This window comes from Acanthochromis polyacanthus, chromosome 23 (genome assembly GCF_021347895.1).
Source record: "Acanthochromis polyacanthus isolate Apoly-LR-REF ecotype Palm Island chromosome 23, KAUST_Apoly_ChrSc, whole genome shotgun sequence".
NCBI classification, from domain to species: Eukaryota; Metazoa; Chordata; class Actinopteri; family Pomacentridae; genus Acanthochromis; species Acanthochromis polyacanthus.
This window is the reverse complement of record NC_067135.1, coordinates 13,653,865-13,679,259: the sequence shown is the minus strand read 5'-3', so window position 1 is coordinate 13,679,259 and position 25,395 is coordinate 13,653,865. Positions and strand designations below refer to the sequence as shown.

Sequence of the window (25,395 nt, the reverse complement as noted above, 5' to 3'; positions counted from 1 at the left end):
TGCTAAAGTGAGTCATAGGAGTTTTTATAACTGTGTTTTAGAGTTTAATGAGTTAGCTGATGTTATCCTAAAGTGGACTAATGTAAGTTTAAAATAAAAAGCGATCATAGTTTCAGTCTGGAGTTTTCACAGGTAAGTTATTGAGTGTTAACCTGTTTTTTTCGTTGTTTTGTTTTTTGTCCTTAGTTCCTCTACATTTAAAATAGCATCCAGGTTGGCTTAAATTGCTGTCCAATTATGTTTGAATGTGTTTTGTGACTGGGTGATGGAGTAAGATGCTTACAGGTACTTTTAAAAGCATGTTGTACTGCATATAACTGATTCATTAATGTGGACAGTGATTAGATAAATAAATTACAGGCCAAACATGAATGAGACACAAAATTATTTACTGAACAAAGTTGATGCTGACTGAGTGGTCTGCCAGAGCTCAGTTAAAGTCTCAAGTCTATTAGTGTGCAGAATAAAGGAAAATGCTGGTTCAAAAATAGTAGGAAATGTGATGGTGGAATAGAGTAAAAACACAGACAGTGACAAGATGAAAGAAACAGTACTGTTGGAAGATAGACTACATGAAAGTAAATGGCAGCAGAATTAACACACCAGGACACTGTGTGGTCAAAGCAGATGGTTGTAACTATCAGTGTTGGGCAAGCTACTTGGAAACTATAATGAGCTAAGCTACCAGCTACTCCGTGTTAAATCAAGCTTTACTACACTGAAGCTATGACCCACAGAAATGTAGCAAGCCAAGCTACAGCAATATGACCAAAGTAGCTTAATACATTCAAGTTACTTTTTTTTTCTTACCAAAAAATTTCAGGGACTAATGAAGTCAGTCAAACGGAGACAAGAAATGCTGACTTGTTTATTATTAAACCATCATTTTTGTTCTCAGTGCTCCAAACTTAGTAAGTTGATACGCTGAGGAATATGTGGAGCTATATTTAAAATGAATCAACCTTTTTACATTAGAAATCATTGTTTTGATTTTCTTTTTAGTTTGTATTGCAGACATAATGTATCTGATAATTAAGTTGCAGTAGCTTATATTAACACACCACTTACATTGAAGGGTATAATAGGTTACATTTGATATCATTTCCATATAAAGTAAGCAATATTATCGTAAGACAATATTATACATAATTTGGGTATTCACGCTGGGTATTAAATCAAGTTTTATTTCTTAAGTCTAATGTAGGGGTACTACGTTATGATTTAGAGCTCTCGTTATCAATAATTGGGGCACCACCCTAGATTCCTAGGGAAATAATACATTTTAATAAAAAAATTAATATTCATAAAAATTTTGATCAATCTCATATCAAAAAGTCTTGAATCCTCGGTTAAATTGACCACATTCTACACAAAGAAACACTTAAGACTGTAGTTTGGTCTAAAATGAGGTATTTATTAACTATTCTATGAAAATAATGACAAGTGAACTATATACAATGTAGATATGGTGTGTGTGTGTGCGTGTATGTGTGGAATGTGGGAGTGTGTGTGTGGTGTGTGTGCATGTGTGAGAGATGTGGAAGTAGGTGTGAGAGAGAAGGAAATATGGTGAGGATTAGCCAGAGCTAACCTGACGAGGTAACCGGTAATTTGGATTAAGAATTCTAATGATTTGTAAAAGAATAAATTGATTAAATGAATTAAATGACCAAGCGGTTAGTACATCACCCATAGAATGGAATCAGAGCAAACTCAGCTGGAGTTATTGAAGTGAACCGTCATGGGGCTGGGACTTGCGGGGCCTTCAGAGAAGCAGCACAACGATCTGGACTTGCAGGTTCGGAGCGGTGTGTCGTCGTTGTTGTGGCCACGCTTGGATGTCCTGCCGCGGGTTGATCGATTCTATGCAAATGGACCTGATCCAGCAGATCTCCGGAGTTCTCAGCTGAGTGTTGCTTGGCTTAAAAATGATGGTTCTCAGGCTTTAGCCAAGAGAAACGGGTGTTGATGAAAAACGGTCAAAATTAAGAAAAATAAATGCTGGTTCTGAATCGATTCTCCAGATTAAACGAATAAAATTCGGCTTAACGTGAGCAAAATGTCTAGACTAATGTTCCAAAAATATTAAGAGATAAATAGTTAACAAACTTAGATGGTGAGGGAATTTCAAAGATAGGAAAACGCGCTTTAGGTAAGAAAATAATGAGAGAGACTTTGGTTGGCCTCTCAGGGCCAGATGAGGAAGAGAAGAGAGGTAAGAGAGGGTAAGAGAGTTGATGTGGGCTACGGCTGACTTTATCTGTGGGTCCAGCTAAGGGGAGGACCTGGGCGGAGAGAGAGAACTTTTCGGAGCGAGTCTCTGGTGGAATTTGGAATCTCTTTGTTCTCACAGAGTAGAGAAGAAAGAGGAATCCAGAATGGACTAAAATATGATATTAAACGCGCAAAACACGATCTGTCTATCCCACCATATTCAGTTGTGTGAAAGTGAAATGTGTAGATTAATACATATGTTCATATTATGTGAATCATTTCATTCATAACTATATGTTTATGTTTATGACATTAAAAATATGTATCACAGTGAAAATATAACAACAAGTTAGAGATTTGGTAACAGGTAAATACAATGGTCATCATTCAACCTAAACGGAGAGGAAATTCAGAGGTTAATTCTGGAATTCATTCCAAAATCATAGTATCCTGGGGAAGAAATGATTAAACATCACAAATTAATAAATCGACTTCTATCAGACATGCAAATATGATCTTCAAATATGACATAGATGAAACACTGTGAGTAACTGTGGAAAAGTCTGGAAAAACCAAATGCATATAGAAATATTAATTTGGCAAGTGTTTTTTGTTTAAGTTCAGTTCCAGTCTCTTTGTTTCAGTCAAAGAGAGTGAGAGGGTGACTCCAGCCTTCAGCCATAAAGTTTTACGACTTGTTATCTGATCTGTGGAATGCAGAGACGTCTCCGGCTGAGGGTCTCCTGAAGCTGAAAAGGGATTTTAGCATGAAAATTCATTAAACAAGACATCCATAGCATATAATTGAAAGTCATTGTCTTTTAAAAAGAAGAAGTTATTCCAGGGGTTTAAATGTTCACAGGAGCTCCATCCTTCTGTGAATGAAAACCTACAGAAATACAAATGTCTCAATCCTCCTATAGAGATGGGTGTTGGTCAGTGCTGGAGAGGGACAGCTTATCTGAGTTTTGATCAGCTCAGGAATTCCAGGGCCTTTGCAGTATTCCTACACTAATATCTATGTAAAATCATTCCATGCTTTCCCAAAGTGCTGTATCCACTACTACTTAACTCAATTTTGGTCTTGAGTGTAAGATTAAGATATTTAATCATTTATGCCATCACTTTTGTTTCCCTTTCTGTTATTTTTTTCAGCCATTTGCTCATTAGTGTTAACAGTAATACTGAAGAAGACAGATTTTGGTTTTACTGTTACCTCGTTTTCTCCCATACCTCTTCCCTCCTATATGTATCAGTTTAATTATTTAATCCCCCAATTTATACATATTCACACACTGCCACCACAACCTTATGCTTAATTTAATTAATTTACTGCCACGCGAATTTTAGATGTTGAAAAGTAGCTCGTTTATGTGTGCATCTTATACTGCGGTTGACATGTGGGGGTTAGCTAACTGCTGCTGGTTGTGCATATTCGGTAGTCACCTGTATATGGGTTCTCAGATTTGTATTTGACGTCTTTGAAGTTGACAGAAACCTCGCCTTGGGCTGGCACAGTAGCAATCTGAAAACAACTTTTCTCCGTTTTTTTCACAAAAACTCATATAACTATTTAGGTAGGGCCACGGTGACTCTGACTCCTTCGGTAGCTTCTCGTCTTCTCCCTCCTTCTCTGCCATGTCTCAGTGAACTGAAGCGAGCGTCTGTGCGTGTGTGGATCCAGTGAATCGCAGGAAGGGATTGTTGAATGACGACATCAACAGTTCCTCCGCTTCTATTGGTCGACACAGACATGTCGGCGTTTGCAGATGATGTCACTGTCTGATCCTTAAAAGTGTGAGATGAGACTGCAGCAGAGCAGAAAGCTCCGCTTCAAGCAGTTCAACATTCATCATTTTTAATGTAGCTTTTTGCGTTCGCTACCGCGCTACATGACCAAAACATTAGCGAAGCTGTTGAAACATTTTTTGATTTTGTAAACAACGACGCCATCACGTCGTTACAGAAAAATGTAGTTAAACTACTAACGACGCTATTTGTAGTGACGTTACTGCCCAACACTGGTAACTATGCTGTTGGTATTTGGTCTTCTTGTGTGTTAGCTTGAAATTGAGGAGGAGGAAGTTCAGAGTCCTGTACTATGAAGCAGGATTTGAGATGATTGACTTAATTTCAAGTTGAATTTGACGATGGTGGCTCCCTTCTTACCGGTGTACGTCTCCATGGTAACTAATGCTGAACACCTGACCTGCTCCAGAGCGGCTTGTGTTGGAGAGAACAGGTCAGCACAAAGAGGGGAACATAACAGTTACAGAGCTGTGAGCAATTTCAAACCTGTGTCAGTTCTTTAAGCCTTTGTCATCCATTGTTATCCTGAAACAGACACAAGTTCAACACTTAAAAAAGTGTATTTATTGATTTAAATTCATTCTATATTTGTTCTTTACTTGCTATCATTTAACATCACCAAACAGCTGAAAGAATAAGACTAAAAGTGTCCTACATGCCATAAGAATGAGACATTAGTTTAATGATTTCATCTTCCACATCAACATGAAAAATAACTCTATTTTAATAACATGATTAATAAATTTGTCTCTTGAGTGGTTTTAAAGGACAGTGTTTGTAATTTCATTATAACATCTTGGGACACATCATTAAACCTGCATCTCAGCAACTTACTGATAGGCTTATTATTTACACATTCACACAGTCTGCAGTTTTTTTGTAGCTTTCCTTCCTGATTTTGGTTGGAGCACCTGTGCTGTTCTTAGCCTGTACTATATTTTATTTTCCTCTTATTGGTTTAGGATTGCAGTTTGATCTTCTGAGAAAAACATCAAGCACAAGTTATGTTTTTCTGTTCATTTTCTTTACTTGCTCTGAGACTGTACGCTGCCAGGATTGCAGCTGAAAGAATAAGACAAACTATTTGACATGCCAGAATACATCTAAGCAGCACATTAATTTTACAGAATATACAGTTTTAATAACAGTCAAACTTGTCTAATAATCTGGTGGTGATGTTGAGAAGCCTGTTAGTGACACAGTCACATGATCTGCAGTTATTGTCAGGATCTAGAATCCCACTTAATGTTTTTTAGGCTCTTGAAATAATTCATGCAACTACATTTACTTGTTTTCTCTTCAAAATGAACATAGAATTGAATGTAGTTTTTGTGAATTCACTTGTTTTGGAAAATGAAACATTTGCTGCATAGAGATTTAGAACAGAAAGTAATCTGCCCTTTAAATACATAGGAAACAACTGGGTGGGGTTCATTATGTTTTTGTTACAATTGTGACTCTGCAACTTAACTGGCCTCAGATATATAGAAGAGAGATAAACAACTCTGAAATGTAAGATCCATGGAGGAGCCGTTGAGTGGGAATATGAATGGAAATCTACCAGTTCAATCAAGCTTCCAAATCAGAATGAATTCAGCATGTATGCTCCTTTTTCACTGCACAATGAGAGTACAAGTGTAAAGGCATCATGAAAACGACAAAAAAAATATTCAACACACTGGAGTGATCCCTTCAGTTTGTTGGTGTTGGAAAGTAAATCACATCATAATTCAACAGTTATGACTGTTCAGCTAAAACTGTGAAAAGATGTTTTGTATATATTACCACTAAATATTTGTTGCATATTTTTAGACATAGCAGGCTAACGGAGAGAAATAAAGCCAATACGCAGGATCCAACTGTTACATGTAATCAACCAGCAACACATACTAACATGTTCTAATTGAAGGAAAATCTCTTTCCAACAGATAAACCCAAAGCTGTCCTCACTGTGTCTCCATCATGGCTGAGTCCTGGAGCTTCAGTAACTCTGAGCTGTGAGTTTAAACATCCGTCTGCAGGATGGAGGTTCTACTGGTATCAGGCTGTTCCTGATCTATCAGGAACCTCCTACAGTTATGAGCTGCTGCCTGGTAGCATCAACGGGACTGAACAAGATTCCTTCATTATTCATGGACAGACACAGACAGCAGGATTTACATGTAGAGCTGGAAGAGGAGACCCAGAGTATTACACTGATTACAGTGAACCTAAGTTTGTCTGGTCTGGAGGTCAGTTTATTTGTTTGTTTATTGCATTCTTTCTCTTCTTGTTCAGTTTGGTCTTTGCAGTCTGTTCATGAGAAACAAATCTTAGAACTCAACGGTATTTCATTTTTAACTGATTGTGTGCATTTATATCTCCATAATGGAACAAAAGTATTGATTATTGTAACCCAAGGAACTTCTCATTCTCAGTTTTTGGGGTTTTAATGTTGTTGTTTTTAAACAGATATTCTCATATATAGTGTTGTAATGCTTTATTTTTCAATAATTGTGTAGAATTTACATGTTTGTCTTTAATTTAAATTCAGAAGTTTCCATCATGATGTATTTGCTTAATTTCCTACTCTGAAGGACAATGATTATTTCAATCATGTTTTAATGTCACTGAATCCTTTTTCATTGTTTGTTTTTCAGATCTTCATTCAGCAGCGTCTCTTACAGTGAATCCTGACACAGTGCAGCACTTTGTCTCTAAATCTGTTTCACTGAGCTGTGAGGGAAACTCCACTAAATGGAGAGTGAGCAGGTTTACTGATGATGGCTTCACCAGTCAATGTTCTATCTGGGGAACAATGAGTGGATCAACATGTAATGTTAATAGGATTCATTACGGTACTGTAGTGTACTGGTGTGAGTCTGGATCAGCATTCAGCAACGCAGTCAACATGTCTGGACAGAGTAAGTCACAATATGTTGTTCTGTATCTATTATTTCAATGTTCCAGTTTGCAGCATGGGAATTAGAAAGTGTGAAATAATCAAACATATTCTTTGTCCTGGGGATTTAAGGGTGGTCTGTACAGTAATTATGTCAGTTGGCAAAATAAGTTGTGCTTGATTTATTCCATCTTAAAGAATTTATTTGTTTGAAACTTTTTCATCAGATCTGGAATTTTAAAATGGTATCTGAAATGCTAGCTTGATAGATCAAGTCCTTTGAGATATTTTGTGGAAAAACAGTTGGCTGAGGCCATTTTTTCTCTCGTTGAAATTTGAGGCTCTGGTTGAATGAAAATATCTCAGAACCTATCAATGATAGAAACCTGAAATTTGATCAAGTTTTTTTTTCTTTTTACCATGGTCTGATTTTGGGTGATGTGAAATATGAAAAAACTGAACCTGTCATATAAAGTCCCATCTTTGAAGTCACATTGAAATATAATGAGAATACAGATGTTAACCACTAGTATTTTTGAAACGTGTAGTTTCATGTCATGACAATCCAAAACAATTTCAGGCAAATCATAGATAGTTGAACAGAAATAGTTTTAAGATATGATGATTTGGTGCCTGGATAGCTCAACGAGTTAAACGGGTGACCCATGTACAGGGGGTGGTCCCAGATACAGCGGTTGAGGTTCGATTCCTGCCCAATGCCCTTTGCTCCAGGCCTTTCTCCTATTCTTCTGTCTCCACTGCACCTATCAATAAAAGCGAAAGGCAAAAAAAAGAACTTTAAATTAAAAAACAAAAATACGATGATTTCAGATGTAATGATCTGCTTGTTTGTTACGGAGTTTAGATTTCTGCTGTATTCATAATTGAAAGGTACATTTTAGACACTATGTAAGATAAGACTGAAAACTTGTCAGATGTTTCCTAATAATTGTCCATCAGATGACACCAGCTGACCACTAAATGAATCTTCATGTTTGTGTTACAGATGATGATGGTGTTATCCTGGTGAGCCCTGTCCATCCTGTGACTGAGGGAGATTCTGTTACTCTTGGCTGCAGGTTGAAGACACAAAATGTTCTTTCTAATGTGTTTTTCTATAAAGACGACAAACTCATCCAAAGTGATTCCAGATCAGAGATGAACATCTCTGCAGTGTCAAAGTCAGATGAAGGTTTCTACAAGTGTCAATATTCAGGAAAAGAATCAGGACAGAGTTGGATGGCAGTGAAAAGTGTGTAAACATTTACATTATTCTTGTTTTTATTTTAGTATCAGTAGTCTTTGTTAGGGTGACCATATTCTGTTTCTCTGAAAAGAGGACACACTTCCAGCTCGTGCGCAAAAATTTTTCAGCCCCCCCTAGTTATTGACTCAAGTTGTGTAGGAACACATGTATTCAGATGTTTAACAAAATAAGAAATAATCATCTCTCTTAAATCTGACACTTACACCTTAGCTAGGAAAAGTGAGGTAGAGTACCATTCTTCAAAATAACCTCCCAATTATCAATTATGTAAAAATAGAAATAATGCCTCAAAATATTAAATAAAAAGAAAAAGAGAGGTAGCCTATTCTTCAATGTTCAGTTCGGCCATTCTTCAAAATAATGTGTCTAATGGCAAATGAAAAAATATAGAAATAACGCCTCAAGTCAACAGTCCTTTTTTTCCTTCTTTTTCCTTTTCTTATTAGCTACAGAGACATAAGTCCCAGCTTTGCAGACTGTACATTCTGCCTCCCATTTGACACGACCCGGACGAAAACAGGGGTACTTTTATCGCATTTCATCAGAGAAATGACATTTGCGTTTCGGCATTTTCTTTCGGTTCGAGTGTTCTCTCGCAGTGTGCCTACCTGCCTGTCAGCGTGCGAGGAGTGAGTGAGTGTGGAGCGTTCCGGGGTTCGGCTCAAACTCCGCCTCTCAGAGCGTGTTTCCAAAAGAACCATTCAACGTGAATGATAAATACACTGGTCTGTGACGCACTCAAGCTCGGCAACATCAAAAACCCGGACATTTGAAGCACTTTATAAACGCCGGTCGGACAGGCCGGACAGCCTCTCAAAAGAGGACGTATGGTCACCCTAGTCTTTGTGAATGTACAAATTCTGTTGAAGATTCTTCACATTTTTATATTTTTTCTAATTTCAGAGTCCAGTTCTGAAAACTCTTCATTTCCTGCTCTGCTGATCACTGGGCTGGTTTGTGAAGTTTTACTGATTCTGATCCTGCTGCCTCTCCTGGTGTTCTGCTGCAGAAAGATTAAGGGTGAGATGTTTTCCATCCAATAATTTACCAAAAATCACAGATAAATTCTAATGACATGACAAGGGAAGAACCACTTGGATACTAAACAGTGTAATATTTGTTGTCTTTTTTTACAGATCCACATTGTGACAGGTTGGTCAAACACTCTAGTGTCATTTTGAGCATTATAACAATACTTTCCATGTGTCTTATTCATTTCCTTCATGCACCAGGCTCTCTCAGTCTCTGTACGTCAATCAAAGCTCTGCTGTGCATCAACCAGAGAGCCAGAATGAAACTCAAGTTTACTCCTCTCTCCTCTATGGTCAGCCTTTCCTATTATTGTTCTCACTATTATTTCTATTACCCAGTTTGATTCTTTTCTTTTATCAAACCAAAAGCTCTTGGGACTAATTTGACATTGATTTTCTCTGACCTGTAGGTGATGCTGCTGTCTATGAATCAATCAGAGGCTCTGGAAACACTGACAGTGGTACAGTATAACCTTTGATTAATGTGGAGTTATGATAGATTATATTAAAAGTGACTCATCTGAATTCATTCAACGTTATTATTTCAGGTGGAGCAGCCAGTGAATATATTAATGTCACATCTTCCCACCAGCCTGAAGGTTGTGAAGGTCAGTGAGTGCACAAAGCATCAAACATTGTAATTTAGTAACTGTTATTTCAACTAGCAATGTGTAAATATAAATAGGTTTGTGTGTGTGAGACAAAGAATAGTAAAGAATCTCTATTCTAGCATTGCTCTGCTACAAATGACTGCACGATTCGAAACAGAGCCCACCACAAAAGGTTTCACCCCTAAGAAGTGGTTGACTGTCCTCTCATTTGGTAATGATGAAGAAGAACACAGAAAATCAGGTTGCATGTGAGTGGCCTAGACAGGAATGGGAAAATATAGTTTGACATTTTTTTATGCCTTTAAAAAAGAAAGACTTGCCCATTCACTTTGTTTTCTGCATTGTCAAAATTACCAAACGTCTCATGATTTACACACTTTAACAAAATTTAAAAGTAGTTTGTTTCACAGTTTGGCTGTTTTTAGATAAAGAAGGTGTAGCATACCCTCCGAAAGATGGTGAGAGACTCGACTGATGGTTTTAAATTTATTGCCTTTTCACAAGCAATTCCATGAACCGTGAGAACTGACAAAATAAAGAGAAACAAAGCAATCACATTTCAGTCTCACAACTCTTCTATATTGAATCACAGTGCGCTCTCAAACTTAGCAACACTATAAGTTCACTAACACATGAGCAAATGGCTAGCACAGTTTTCTGACATATTGATCATCTATAACGTTCCAATCATAAACATAACACATACACACACGAACCTTGTGCCTCTTCGGGGGGTTGCAAAACATATACATTCAATGTCTGATGCCTTATACCGTAGTTTAGCTTGAACTTTTATGGCTTTATGTTAGCTCATTCATCCGTAGTGAATTCCCGGCAAAACAATACAGACAGGAAGCAAACGGTAGTTTTCAAAATAAAATCATGGCAATATAAAACTGAACCATTAACTCCACAAACACCAGAAATGTACACATAAAGCAGGTAAAATTGCATTTGTTAACAAAACCCATATAATAAAACTCAGCATATATGAAGATTATGTCACAAAAAATGCATTTTCAATGAAACTTTAATTTTCTAAAGATAACTCACAAACAACAAGCTGCCATCTGGTGGACAAAATGAGACATAGCAAGCACAAAACGAAATTGGTTTGGTCCAGAACGTGTAGAATTCCACTCATTCTCTTGCTGCTGTAGCAAAATGATAAATTTGCGCTCATCTCTTTAGAAGATTTCAAATGTGAGAAAGAAAAAGATGATGGTAACTCAAGTTTAACTGTAGAATTCTCTCACAAATTCTGTACTTTTTGATAATATTTTGTCTAAAAAATCAAGTACTGCAGAAGGTGAGATTATTCTTACATCTTCACCACTATTATGTCTTTCATTTTCCATTTCTGAGTTGTTTTTGTTGTGATTTGTTTCAGATCCCTAAAAAGAAATGCATCATCAACAAAACAAGAGATTCATGGACAACAACATTAAAAAAAAACAGTGCTCAAGTTCAAACATGTTTAACAATTTTCCTCCAACTTCTGCCATCCCAACATCAAACAGGATTTTGTTCAGTTTTGTTTTGGATCATGTTAAAGAATTCTGATCTGTGTTTAGCTGTGACATAAATAGCAACAGTGCTAATCCTGCTTTTATCCTTATCCTTGTTCTGTACATGTAGTTGTAATCTTGTTGTCATGTAAAGGTTAGAAGGTGTAGGACCATAGAAGTGTTTTTCATGTCAGTAATGATGTTAAGCAGGTTGGTTTGTTGTCACCAGGTTTATTAAACATGTCTGAATTTCTTGTTCACACAGTTAAATATTTGTGACAAACCTGTTTACGTTAACCTTATTATTCCTGCTCTCACTGTTATTGGGTAAATGTTTGTTATGTAGCATCATGTTAAGAGATTTTATGAACAGAAGTAAGAACGTTATCACCAGTGTCAGTTTTATAGATTGGTACTTGTTTCAGTGAGAAGTCTTATGTGCTCAGTGATGAGTTGTATTAATACAATGTCTTTCTTTTTACACTGTATGTGCAGCCTTTTTATTTTATCTAAGTATTTTTCTGCTGAATATTAAATAAATAATCAGTTGACTTGACCACAATGGATGTATTTTTTCTAGTTGGAACGTTGAACAGCCCACCTTTCTTAGAACACGTTTGTATTCATTTCTCCTGGAACAAAACATGTTTTTATAGCTGCAGCATCACAACACACAGTCTTTGGTCACTATCAGTTCCTTTGAGTCCTTTAGCTGATCTTCATCCCTCTGAACACCCTGGTCAAAATGTCCGCTACAGTGAAAACAACCTTGTGCTTTTAGAAACTGAATTAGAATCCTTCCCATCATGTTGTGGCTCATGGATGTGTTTTGAAGTCATTTTCTGCTGCTGTGTAATTTAGTCTAATTGACAAATGCAGATCACAGGAACACCAGAATGACAAAAAGTTTGTCTATTTTATCATTTAATGGATGATGTGTTTCAGTGTTCAGCTTATTGGAGACATTTCTACACCAGTTTTAAAGATGTTCTCTCTGTGTCTTATTATGGTTGTACTCAGTGTGAAATAGGATCATCTACATTTTCATCATCTGGAGGAAATGAGGAAGTAGGTGGAGGTTTGTGATCATTGCTGTTTGTCAGAAAGATGATGTAAAAACTAGCAGGTTTGATTTCATTGTTCTTGGTAGAAAGAAGCATTTGGAAACAGAAAAACTAAAAATATTTTACTGTGTATCTGGACTGTCTTCTTTGAGTGCAAATGAGATCATTGGTTTTGGTGGAGGATGAGTCTACTGTGTGTGAACACTCAGTGTCACAGAGACTGTGTCTAAATTTACAGTCATACTGTCCACACACAGAGGAAATGGTTTCACTCACTCATGCTGACAGGTCCTGAATTGACTTGTTTAGCTCAGACAAATGGTTTCTTTAAGGTTTCGTTGCTTCCTGTTTTCTACAGCAAAGGTGTGAAGTAGTTTTCTACACTTTAAGTTTTGAAAAGCTAAATATGGTTTAATAATTTGTTAGTAATTTTTACATATCAAAGGTTTGTAACATGGATTTGTTTTTACAAATGAATCCTGATGTTCAGCTTTTGTTGTGGATAAATACCGTGTGTTCTTATATACAAGGGCGTCAGTTTGTTTTTAAAAGTGGGGGGGACGGAGACCACAAGAACGGCGGCAAAATGCCACAAACTGGGCTCAAACTCAAACCTCCGTACCACAGGCGGAGGCGCAACCTGCTAAGCTATTGGTGCATGCAGATGAAGGAGTCTGTGGGCCACTATAGTACTAATTCTCCCGGGCCGAAATTTTGCCCCTGGACGCCTCTAGTCGGAGCTTCCACTTGGCACGGGCGCAAATTTAGCATCTGCGCGTTTTTTTTTTTGACCTCACGAAGGTGTGCTGCATGTCTGTGCAACTCTCGGCCGAGTGCGGATGGTGCATTCAGGAGTGTCGGGATTTTCTATACTACTGAAAATAACTGGGTTTACAACGGCTTACATGTGAAGAATTTGAATGTGTTGGAGACAAAATGACCCCTGACAAAAAGTGGAGGGGACAAGTCCGCACCGTCCCCCCCTAAACTGACGCCTATGCTTATATAAACAGGTGTGTGCCTTTCCTAATCAAGTCCAATCAGTTTAATTAAACACAGCTGGACTCCAATAAAGAAGCAGAATCATCTCGAGGAGAATCAGAAGAAATGACAGCATGTGAGTTAAATATGAATGTCGCTGCAAAGGGTCTGAATAATTATGACCATGTGATATTTCAGTTTTTCTTTGTTAATAAATTTTCAAAAATTTCTACATTTCTGTTTTTTCTATTAAGATGGGGTGCTGAGTGTACATTAATGAGACATAAAATGAACTTTTTTGATTTTGGCAAATGGCTGCAATGACAGAGGAAAATTTCAAGGGGTCTGAATACTTTCCGTACCCACTTTATTTGGTTGAGAAGTCCCTTAACATTTGCACACTAATGCAGAAATTTGCTGTTGCCTTACAAACTTGTTGACCATGCAGGAAGTGTAGGTGCACTGGGGATGTTCAGTATAACATGCAGAAATAAATACAATGTGTGATGTGATGGATGAAAATAGACACTTAGAATATTTAATCCTAGCTGATCAAAGTTGTTTCTCCTTTAGTATTTGTTTTATTGTATTATTTTGTATTTAAAAAGCAAATGTCAACTTATTTGTATTTGCAGAAGCTGGAATGAAAGTATCACCTTGTCTAAATGTTCTGTGGTCGAACCAACAGTGGTGTGAGTTGTTTTTTGTGGGGTTTTTTTAGAGAGAGACGGAAGTGGTTGTGGACTGATCAAACGGAAAAAGATTTCTTCAGAAAACTTCTGACGCCACCCTGACATGAAACTTGTCTGTTTGTCACGGTTTACTGTGTCTCTTCAAGTTTCCAGTTGGTCCAAAGTGGACGTATTTCTCAGACAGAACAAGTGTCAAAGCGTCAGTGCTGGATTTGAAGATGGGACACACTTTGCTGTCTGTGCTGTTGTTACACTGTGAGTACCAGATACTTTTTACCAACTCTTTTGCTTCACTCTTGTTGACAGAATTATAGAAAATGAGATATTTTGATGTAGAGTCAGAGAACTGAGTTAAATCATCACAGAAACATATTATTGGTTCATCACAGTGATCATTTAACAGATTTTATACATTCAACTGTTTCATATTCCACTGTGGATGTCAGTCATAGATCCCCAGTTGTTTCATTTTAATAATGTCTGAAGTTTCAATCTTTATTTTAGTGCTGAATACACTCCTCTACTGTGGACATGCTCAAGGTAACGGCTCTGTTTACTTTGTCTTCATTCATTTCATTCACTGAGGATGAGTCTTTAGCTGTCTTCATTATTTTAATCAATGTGTCCACACATATTGTAGAGTCAAACTAAAGTAGTTTGTCAGTCCATGTTTGTGTTCAGTTCCAGATGCTGTGCTGACGACTGACCCCAACTGGTCCACTTTTATACTGGAGAGTCTGTGACCTTCATATGTGACATGAAGGAAGGAGACGATGCTGACTGGGAATACAAGATCAACAAGGATGGACGAGATTATATTTACTACAACACATTCAAACGCTACACAGTAGGACCTCTGTCTGCAGATGACAGTGGTGATTATCAGTGTGTTGGTCATAGGAGGTGGTCATATTCTACCAAGAGCAGTAACACTGTCTCTCTAACTGTTTCAGGTGAGTCCTTCATGTTTTATCAACATGACCAACAGCACAAATTTATGATTCCTGTTTATGTACTCATTTCAAGTATGTAATACAGTTTTGAATTATTGTAAAGTACAGCATTACATTCTTGATTTTAGACTCTAAGAAGAAATAATTTAGAGCTAATGTGAAAAGAAAACATACCTAAAAATGTATTTTCCCTAAAAACTTTTGATCAGTTTCAATGAGAATTATTGCATGTTGTTGTTTTTATTTGTTTGATTTTTATTACAGCTAAACCCAGGGCCACACTGACAGCAGAAACAACAACCATACCAGTAGGAGGCAGTGTGACACTGACCTGCTCTGTGCTGAACTCTGTTGGATGGAAATATAAGTGGATCAGACGTACTCAGAGAACCTCTGAAGTTCTAATGGATCCAGTTAGAACAAATGATGAAGAAAACAGAGTTATCAGTGTATCACAAGGAGGAATCTACCAGTGCAGAGGAAAAAGAAGGAAATCAGATTACTACACTGTTCTAAGTGATTCTGTCACCATTGAGATAAACCGTGAGTTCAGTCATTTTGATTGAAAAATACACACTTTGATCATTGAAATTAGAAATGTGATGAAGCGAAAATCTTAAAATTTTTCTGCTGATATTGTGTTTTTTATTCCCTTAACTGTTCCCAACTGAAAACAGTTTCTAATGAGGCTGTTCTAAGACGACAACCAGACTGGACTCAGATGTTCAGAGATGAAAGAATCACTCTGACATGTGAGGTCCATGGAGGTGAAAACACCAAGTGGGTGTATGAGTGGAGAGGACCTGGGTTAAATGTACGCTGGACAGATGATAATCACAAGACATTGATTGTTTTTAAGTCCAGCAGTGGAGACTACATGTGTAGGGGTAAACTCAGAGATGACTCCTATTCTTCAACTGAGTGGAGTAAAGCCGTCACTTTGTCAGTATCATGTAAGTCATGTTTGTTGTTTGTTGTCTCAAAGTTCTTTGATTCTGTGATGATTTTACATCTTTAGTCAGACAATGAGTTAACTGATGTTAATCTGAAGTGAACCAATGTAAGTTTTACAAAAGAAACTAATATAGTTGTACCTGGGATCTTTCTGCATGGAGTTTGCATGTTCTCCCTGTGCATGCGTGGGTTTTCTCCGGGTACTCCGGCTTCCTCCCACAGTCCAAAAATATGCTGAGGTTAATTGGTTACTCTAAATTGTCCGTAGATGTGAATGTGAGTGTGATTGTGTGTCTGTATATGTAGCCCTGCGACAGACTGGCGACCTGTCCAGGGTGTCCCCTGCCTTCGCCCGAGTCAGCTGGGACAGACTCCAGCACCCCCCATGACCCTAGTGAGGATAAAGCGGTGTATAGAGAATGGATGGATGAAGCTGGCTTGAGCTGTTGTCCAATTAGGACTGAATGTGTTTTGTGACTACTGGGTGATAGAGTAAGATATTTACAGGTACTTTTAAAGAGACGTTGTACGGCATATTGGGTAGAGCAACTACTGTGTATACAGAATACTATTATGTAGATTCATTAGTGTGGACAGTGATGAGAGAAGTATTTTACAGGACAATCATAATATACATAGAGAATTAATTCCTGAACACTGTTGATGCTGACTGAGTGGTCTGCCACAGCTCAGTTAAAGTCTCAGAATAAAGGAAAATGCTGGTTTAAAAATAGTAGGAAATGTGATGGAGTAGAGTAAAAACAGAGGCAGTGACGAGATGAGACGGTATTGTTGGAAGAAAGATTTTCTGAAAGTAAATGGCAGCCGAGTCAACACACTGGGACACTATGTTGTGGTCAAAGCACATGGTTGTAACTATGCTGTTGGTCTTGTGTGTTATTTGTAAACTGAAGAGGAGTAAGTTCACAGTCCTGTACTACGAAGCAGGATTTGAGATTATTGACTTAATTTCCAGTTGAATTCTGGGTTTGTAGAACTACGATGGTGGCTCACTTCTTACTGGTGTACGTCTCCTTGATAACTGATGCTGAACACCTGACCTGCTGCGGAGCGAGTTCTGTTGGAGATAAGAGGTCAGGAACGTAAAAGCAGTGTGAACTGACCAGTCTGTTTTCTTCAAAAAGACCATCAGCATTACTAAAAGTTCCAGAGGAGCTCTGTATGCAGATAGTCAGAGGGGAACATAAGAATTTATGGAGCTGTGAGTAATTTCAAAGCTATTTCACTGCATTTGTCGAGTGATACAATCCTAAAACAGACACAAATTTAGCACTTAGAAGAGCTTACTCATTGATTTAAGTTCTTTTTATATTTGTTCTTTACTTGCTATCATTTAACACGGCCAAACAGCAGAAACAGAAACTGAGCACTGCAGACCGGGAACACCCCACAAGAACTGCAGTTTTTTGCTCTGTTCCAGTTGTCCATCCATCACAATTTGGTCCTTATCAAACTCACTTCAATCCTTACACTTGCCCATTTTTCTTGCTTCTAACGCATCAACTTTGTGTTCTTTGGACAGAATCTTTGTGTCTTTTAATTGCAGTGTCAGAGAAGGAGGGTGTTTGTGTATCGTGTGTGTGTCCTCCACAAACACTTCTGATATGATGGGTTCTTCTTCAGTACTGGTTCTGATCAACCTGTTAGAAATACATAAAGTTAGAAATATATAAAATTTAGAACTAATGTGAAAAGAAAACATACCTAAAAATGTATTTTCCCTAAAAACTTTTGATCAGTTTCAATGAGAATAATTGCATGTTGTTGTTTTTATTTGTTTGCTTTTTATTACAGCTAAACCCAGGGCCACACTGACAGCAGAAACAACAACCATACCAGTAGGAGGCAGTGTGACACTGACCTGCTCTGTGCAGAACTCTGTTGGATGGAAATATGAGTGGTACAGACGTACTCAGAGAACCTCTGAAGTTCTGGAGGATCCAGTTAGAACAAATGATGAAGAAAACAGAGTTATCAGTGTATCACAAGGAGGAATCTACCAGTGTGGAGGAACAAGAGGAAAACCAGATTACTACACTTATCTAAGTGATGGGGTCACCATTAGGATAACCTGTGAGTTCAGTCATTTTGATTTAAAATTTAAAAAAAATCACATTTTGATGTTGACAGTTAAAACTGTGCTGAAACTGAACATTTCTCTTCTGATATTGTGTTTTCATTTTCCTAACTGTTTGTATGTGAAAACAGTTTCCATTGAGGCTGTTCTAAGACGACAACCAGACTGGACTCAGATGTTCAGAGGTGAAAGAATCACTCTGACATGTGAGGTCCATGGAGGTGAAAACACCAAGTGGGTGTATGACTGGAGAGGACCTGGGTTAAATATACACTCCACAGATGATAATCACCAGACATTTCGTGTTTCTGAGTCCAGCAGTGGAGCCTACATGTGTAGGGGTAAACTCAGAGATGACTCCTATTCTTCAACTGAGTGGAGTAAAGCCGTCACTTTGTCAGTATCAGGTAAGTCATGTTTGTTGTTTGTTGTCTCAAAGTTCTTTGATTCTGTGATGATTTTACATCTTTAGTCAGACAATGAGTTAACTGATGTTAATCTGAAGTGAACCAATGTAAGTTTTACAAAAGAAACTAGTATAGTTGTAATCTTGAGTTTTCACAGGTATATTATTGAGTGTTAACCATATTTATTCTGAAAGTCTCCTACATTTAAAAGGACATTGAAGCTGGATTGGGGCTGCACAGCGCAGTAGTGGTTAGCACTTTCACCTTGCAGCAAGAAGATCCCAGGTTCAAATCCCAGCCTGGGATCTTTCTGGATGGAGTCAATAATCTCAAATATTTGTTGCATATATTTAGACATAGCAGGCTGACACGGATTTAAAAAAAATCAATATGCAGGATCCAACTGTTACATGTAATCTATCAGCAACACACAGTAACATGTTTTAAGTGGAGGAAAATCTCTTTCCAACAGATAAACCCAAAGCTGTCCTCACTGTGTCTCCATCATGGCTGAGTCCTGGAGCTTCAGTAACTCTGAGCTGTGAGTTTAAACATCCGTCTGCAGGATGGAGGTTCTACTGGTATCAGGCTGTTCCTGATCTATCAGGAACCTCCTACAGTTATGAGCTGCTGCCTGGTAGCATCAACGGGACTGAACAAGATTCCTTCATTATTCATGGACAGACACAGACAGCAGGATTTACATGTAGAGCTGGAAGAGGAGACCCAGAGTATTACACTGATTACAGTGAACCTAAGTTTGTCTGGTCTGGAGGTCAGTTTATTTGTTTGTTTATTGCATTCTTTCTCTTCTTGTTCAGTTTGGTCTTTGCAGTCTGTTCATGAGAAACAAATCTTAGAACTCAACGGTATTTCATTTTTAACTGATTGTGTGCATTTATATCTCCATAATGGAACAAAAGTATTGATTATTGTAACCCAAGGAACTTCTCATTCTCAGTTTTTGGGGTTTTAATGTTGTTGTTTTTAAACAGATATTCTCATATATAGTGTTGTAATGCTTTATTTTTCAATAATTGTGTAGAATTTACATGTTTGTCTTTAATTTAAATTCAGAAGTTTCCATCATGATGTATTTGCTTAATTTCCTACTCTGAAGGACAATGATTATTTCAATCATGTTTTAATGTCACTGAATCCTTTTTCATTGTTTGTTTTTCAGATCTTCATTCAGCAGCGTCTCTTACAGTGAATCCTGACACAGTGCAGCACTTTGTCTCTAAATCTGTTTCACTGAGCTGTGAGGGAAACTCCACTAAATGGAGAGTGAGCAGGTTTACTGATGATGGCTTCACCAGTCAATGTTCTATCTGGGGAACAATGAGTGGATCAACATGTAATGTTAATAGGATTCATTACGGTACTGTAGTGTACTGGTGTGAGTCTGGATCAGCATTCAGCAACGCAGTCAACATCACTGGACAGTGTAAGTCACAATATGTTCTGTATCTATTATTTCAATGTTCCAGTGTGGGGATTATAAAGAATGAAATAGTCAAACATATTCTATGTTTTGTGGATTTAAGGGTGGTCTGTACAGTAATTATGTCAGTTATCAAATAAGTTGTGCTTGGTTTATTCCATCTGAAATCATTAGAGGTCTTTGGCTCGACCCTCTCCTTTATTTGAAACTTTTTCATCATAAAGCCTGATTTTTAAAATGGTGTCTGAAATTTCATCTTGGTATAATAAGAAACAAATTTGTGTTTGTTCCTTGGAACAGACAGTGATGTTATCTATTCTATTCTAAGTACTTTGAGATCATTTGTAGGAAAACAGTTTCCTGTTTTTCACTTATTCAAATCTGAGGAAATGTTTGAAGGAAAACATCTCAAACTTTCAAGCATAAAAACCTGAAAATTGAAGTTAGTTTTTACCGTTTCATTTAGTCTGATTTTGTGTGACTTGAAAAATGAAAAAATCTTGAAGCTATCATGAGAAGTCCCATCTTTGAACACGCATTGGAAAAAACGATAGTACAGATGTCAACTGGAGATATTTTCTGAAAAATGTGTACTTTGATGTGAAAACATACCAAACAAATATGGAATACTTTAGAATATGAAATACTTGGTCAAAAAAAATGAAGGTTTTTGTGAAAATGTCATAACTGATAACCATGTTGACACTTCAGAATTCTTTCATTTCAATTTGAGACATCAGCAATATTTAAGTTTTTTTCTGATACAACTTCATACTGAAGTTATGAAATATGCAATCAATATTACAGATCTGGAGTCAATGTCATGATGAAAAAAAACAATGCAGTGAGATGTCATTCAGACAACTTCAAATATTAATAAGTAAAACTACCTACTGAATACCTGTGGAATGACCTCCTTGTTTGTTGCTGGGTTTAGATTTCTGTGGTATTCATGATTGAAAAGTACATTTTAGACACTATGTAAGATAAAATAGAAAACCTGTGAGATGTTTCCTAATAATTGTCCATCAGATGACACCAGCTGACCACTAAATGAATCTTCATGTTTGTGTTACAGATGATGATGGTGTTATCCTGGTGAGCCCTGTCCATCCTGTGACTGAGGGAGATTCTGTTACTCTTGGCTGCAGGTTGAAGACACAAAATGTTCTTTCTAATGTGTTTTTCTATAAAGACGACAAACTCATCCAAAATGATTCCAGAGGAGAGATGAACATCTCTGCAGTGTCAAAGTCAGATGAAGGTTTCTACAAGTGTCAATATTCAGGAAAAGAATCAGCTCAGAGTTGGATGGCAGTGACAAGTGTGTAAACATTTCCGTTTCTATTATTAGTTTTTGTATCAAGGGTTGTTTCAAAATGTGTAAATTGATGATTCTGCACATTATAATTTTTTTTATTATTTCAGAGTCCAGTTCTGAAAACTCTTCATTTCCTGCTCTGCTGATCACCAGGCTGGTTTGTGGAGTTTTACTGATGATTCTTCTGATGCTTTGTTGCTACAAACAGTCAAAGGGTGAGAAGTTTTCTGATCAATTCAAAATCACAGATGTTTTCTGATTTCTTCAGATATACAGTAGTAGCAGAAGAACAATTTGAAATTCAGTAAACATGTTAACAGCCTCTTTCTTTTTCACAGATTCATGCTTCATCAGGTTGGTAAAATGTTCCACTTTGCTTGTTTTCAACACATTAGAATTACATCCTGTGTTTCCTGTCCAATCTGCTGTAATTCCTAAATGTTCTGTCCTCATCAGGTCTCAGAGCACAAATCAGCGCTGTGCTGCAGACGACACCATCAACCAGGATGAAGCTCTGAACAATGAATGTGTCTTTCCTGTCAACGGTCAGCCTCATCTCTGACTTTTCTCTGACATGTCTTTAACTGTAACATTTCTACTTCCTGTCAGCTGATTGGAAGACGATGGAATTAGATTCATTAATCCAACCTTGGTTTGGTTTTTCTCTGTAGGTGATGCTTGTCTCTATGAATCAGTCAAAGACGCTGATAAAGGTAGAGTTTATACGGTGGCAGGAAGGAGGAGGTGGACTTCTGGGATTATACATAGATGTTTAAAATGGAGACAGTTTGATCTGAATGACCAACATTTGAACTCGTAGCAGTCAGAGCTCAGTATTGAATCCAATGGATTTGTTGTGGAATGAAAGATATGCGTGAGCTGAAGCAGTTCTTTATGGGATTATGGTCCAGTCAATTAGAAACACCAGAATGACATGATTGAAGTCGTTGTAAATGATTTACTGACAGTCTGTAAATTAAAAAATGTGACTATTTCAGATGAACCCTCAGATGTCACATATTCTGCGACTGAGCTTAAAAAGGTGGCAAAGAAAGGTCAGTGTTTTATGCAGTAAGATCCACATACAATAGAAACTAGAGATGCTTTTATAGACCAGTAGAATCTGAGTAAAGTGCAGGAAAATGGATTTTCTGTCACTGATTTTTATTTTATTTTTTTAAATCTCACAGGGCAGAAAAAGAAACCAGAGGAGAGTGCAGTTTATGCTGTTGTGAAGAAACAATCATCTACAGGTCGGTCTGTTACAAAAACAGTTTTTGTGTGTTTCATTCTGCCTGTCGGTGTCGTTTTTGACTAAAACTAAGAAGAATTACTGGTGAAATGGTAAAATCTACCCACTGTGTTGAAAATATTTTTTGTTTTGACTTTACAGATATGAAAAAACTTCTCATATTGCTAAAAATGTTATTGATCAAGTACACTTCATTTGTTTATTATAGTTCCTGCTTTTGACCAAATTCTCAAAGCAGACTTGATAAAGTATTTACTCTATTTACTTTACCTTTTTGAAATAACTTCCTGCCTGTTGGTTAATCACATAGATTTCTTTGGACATTTTGCACATAAGAATAAGCACTTACATAATGTGTTTACCAGCATCCACTCAGAGGACATGATCAGTAAATGGAGGATGAAAACAACGGAAAACATATTTATACATTTCTAAACTCACTTTTGTTTCAGATGACAGTCTGACGTACGCTCAGGTTCTCCCCACAAGAAAGGTAAAGCCAAGAGAGACAAAGGTAAGTCCAGTTAAAATCCACCTGCAGCTCTAATTGTTGGAACAGGTTGGTCTTAAGCTTGTATAAACTGTCACTGTAACCTCCTCCAACTAACATCATCATATGTTTTCTTCTGTTTATTTTCCGTTTTCCTGAAGAAAAGTGCATTTTAAACCAGTTGACTTTCTTCACAGGACAATCAGCAGCTGAAGAAACAGTTTATTCTGAAGTGAAACCAGGAAGAGCTGCAGGTAATTGTATCGTGATAAAATAACATTTCTAGTAGGATTTGTCTCTCTATTGACATAAGTGGCCTTTAGTTGTTGAGTAACAGCATTTTGTCATTCTTTGGTTTTCTTCCAGACCAATAAAGAGTTGTGTATCTCCAAATCTACTGGAGTGGAGGACAAAATGGAAACTACATCCAGTAAAACAGCAGATAAATCACAAAATATCAACATTTTAGAGATGAATATGAACTTAATCTGCTGTTTATAATGTAAATATTCCCATTGTGTGGTCATTTATTCCACAGAGCAACAGTTTGCAGTTATTAAGTTTAAAGTGTGACTTTAAAGTCGGCGTGTTTTTCATGTCAAACATCATTTCCTGTTAGATGATCAGAGCATTTTCAATTTTCTTTATTTACAATGAACTGATAGATTTGATGAATATTTTGTTCCTGTGAATACATTAAATGTAATCTTTATTCATAAAAGCTTTGGTGTTTTCACAATTTAATGCATGAATAGTCTTGTTTTTCATACCACAGGCTGTTAATGTGTGTATAATAGTGATGTAATTGTGTGTTAAATGTGATTGTCTTCACACAGAAAGGTCTTGATTTGTTCCTGGATCACTTGTTGAGCAGGTTTTGGGTTTGGTTGGATTCATTGAGTGTGTTAATGGGCACAACTTTGTGTTTTTATATTTGAATTTCTCAACTTAAGCAACTGTAATAAACTAAATTTGAATCTCATGATTTAAGCTTCTGAACTTTAATCACTAATAAAAATGTTAATAAATAAATTGAAAGTGAATTCCAATGAACTTGAAACTAAATGTAATATTTTGAAATTGAGTTTAGCTGCTGTGAAACTGTAAAAAGTAATTGAAATTCAGTTTCTATTGGCACAAATTTCTGGCCACACTTGGTCTGTGTCAATATTTAAGTAACATCCACTTGAATCCAGAAGCCAAAGTTTCCAGCAGAACATTGTAATGAGATGATCAATGCTGCTCACTTTGCCTGAGAGTGGATTGAATGTTGTGGCTCATGGATGTTTTGAAGTCATTCTGGTTTGTCTATTTTATCATTTAATAGATGATGTGTTTCAATGTTCAGCCTATTGGAGACATTTCTACACCAGTTTTAAAGATGTTCTCTCTGTGTGTCTTATTATGGTTGTACTCAGTGTGAAATAGGATCATCTACATTTTCATCATCTGGAGGAAATGAGGAAGTAGGTGGAGGTTTGTGATCATTGCTGTTTGTCAGAAAGATGATGTAAAAACTAGCAGGTTTGATTTCATTGTTCTTGGCAGAAAGGAGAAGCATTTGGAAACAAAAACTAATTAAATTTTAATGTGTATCTGGACCACTTTCTTTGAAATTTCAAATGAGATCATTGGTTTTGGTGGAGGATGAGTCTACTGTGTGTGAACACTCAGTGTGACGGAGACTGTGTCTAAATTTACAGTCATACTGTCCACACTAAGAGGAAATGGTTTCACTCACTCATGCTGACAGGTCCTGAATTGACTTGTTTAGCTCAAATGGTTTCTTGAAGGTTTCATTGCTTCCTGTTTTCTACAGCGAAGGTGTAAAGTAGTTATATATAATATTGTTGAATAACTCATTAATGATTTTGACATATCAAAGGTTTGTAACATGGATTTTTTTTTACAAATGAATCCTGATATTTAGCTTTTGTTGCAGATAAATACAGTGTAACATCGACTCATTAATCCCAATAAATATCAAGAAGAGTTAAGCCATAATGCTGTTTGTTGAATTGAACTGCACCATTTTCTGAACATATTTGAGCTGATGCTGACATGAGATGGAACTTGAGCTCACCACATTCTGAGTGTTTTTCAGAAGCAGAGTGACACAGTGTCAGTGCTGGACGTGAGGATGGGACACGCTTTGTTCTCCATCCTGGGGTTGTTCTGTGAGTACACAAGTGACTCAGTTATACAGAAGACAGTCTTGTGTCCAGTTTCTGTGGCAACATCAGCAGATTTAGGTTCACTAAAAATATTCTTATTGAGTTGATGACGGTGAACTTCTCAGAACAGTTGTGAGTCTGTTAATCATCAGTAATTCTACTAGTTTTTATCTAAGTCAGGCCTCAGCTGCTGGTTTAAGGCTGTAATAATGATGCAACAATACATTTTTACTTTATTAATAAG

The 25,395-nt window shown here is 37.0% G+C and overlaps 1 protein-coding gene across 1 annotated transcript in view; it reads left to right on the top strand.

The window, feature by feature from the left end:
* The window catches only part of LOC110971739 (uncharacterized), a 157,503-nt gene that overhangs the window by 131,707 nt on the left and 401 nt on the right, over window positions 1–25,395 (top strand). Inside the window, exons 30-34 of the mRNA XM_051944223.1 lie at window positions 21,574–21,589; window positions 21,692–21,780; window positions 21,907–21,948; window positions 22,234–22,290; window positions 22,426–22,488. Coding sequence (XP_051800183.1) covers window positions 21,574–21,589; window positions 21,692–21,780; window positions 21,907–21,948; window positions 22,234–22,290; window positions 22,426–22,488 — 267 coding nt within the window. The remainder of the gene's footprint in view (window positions 1–21,573; window positions 21,590–21,691; window positions 21,781–21,906; window positions 21,949–22,233; window positions 22,291–22,425; window positions 22,489–25,395) is intronic.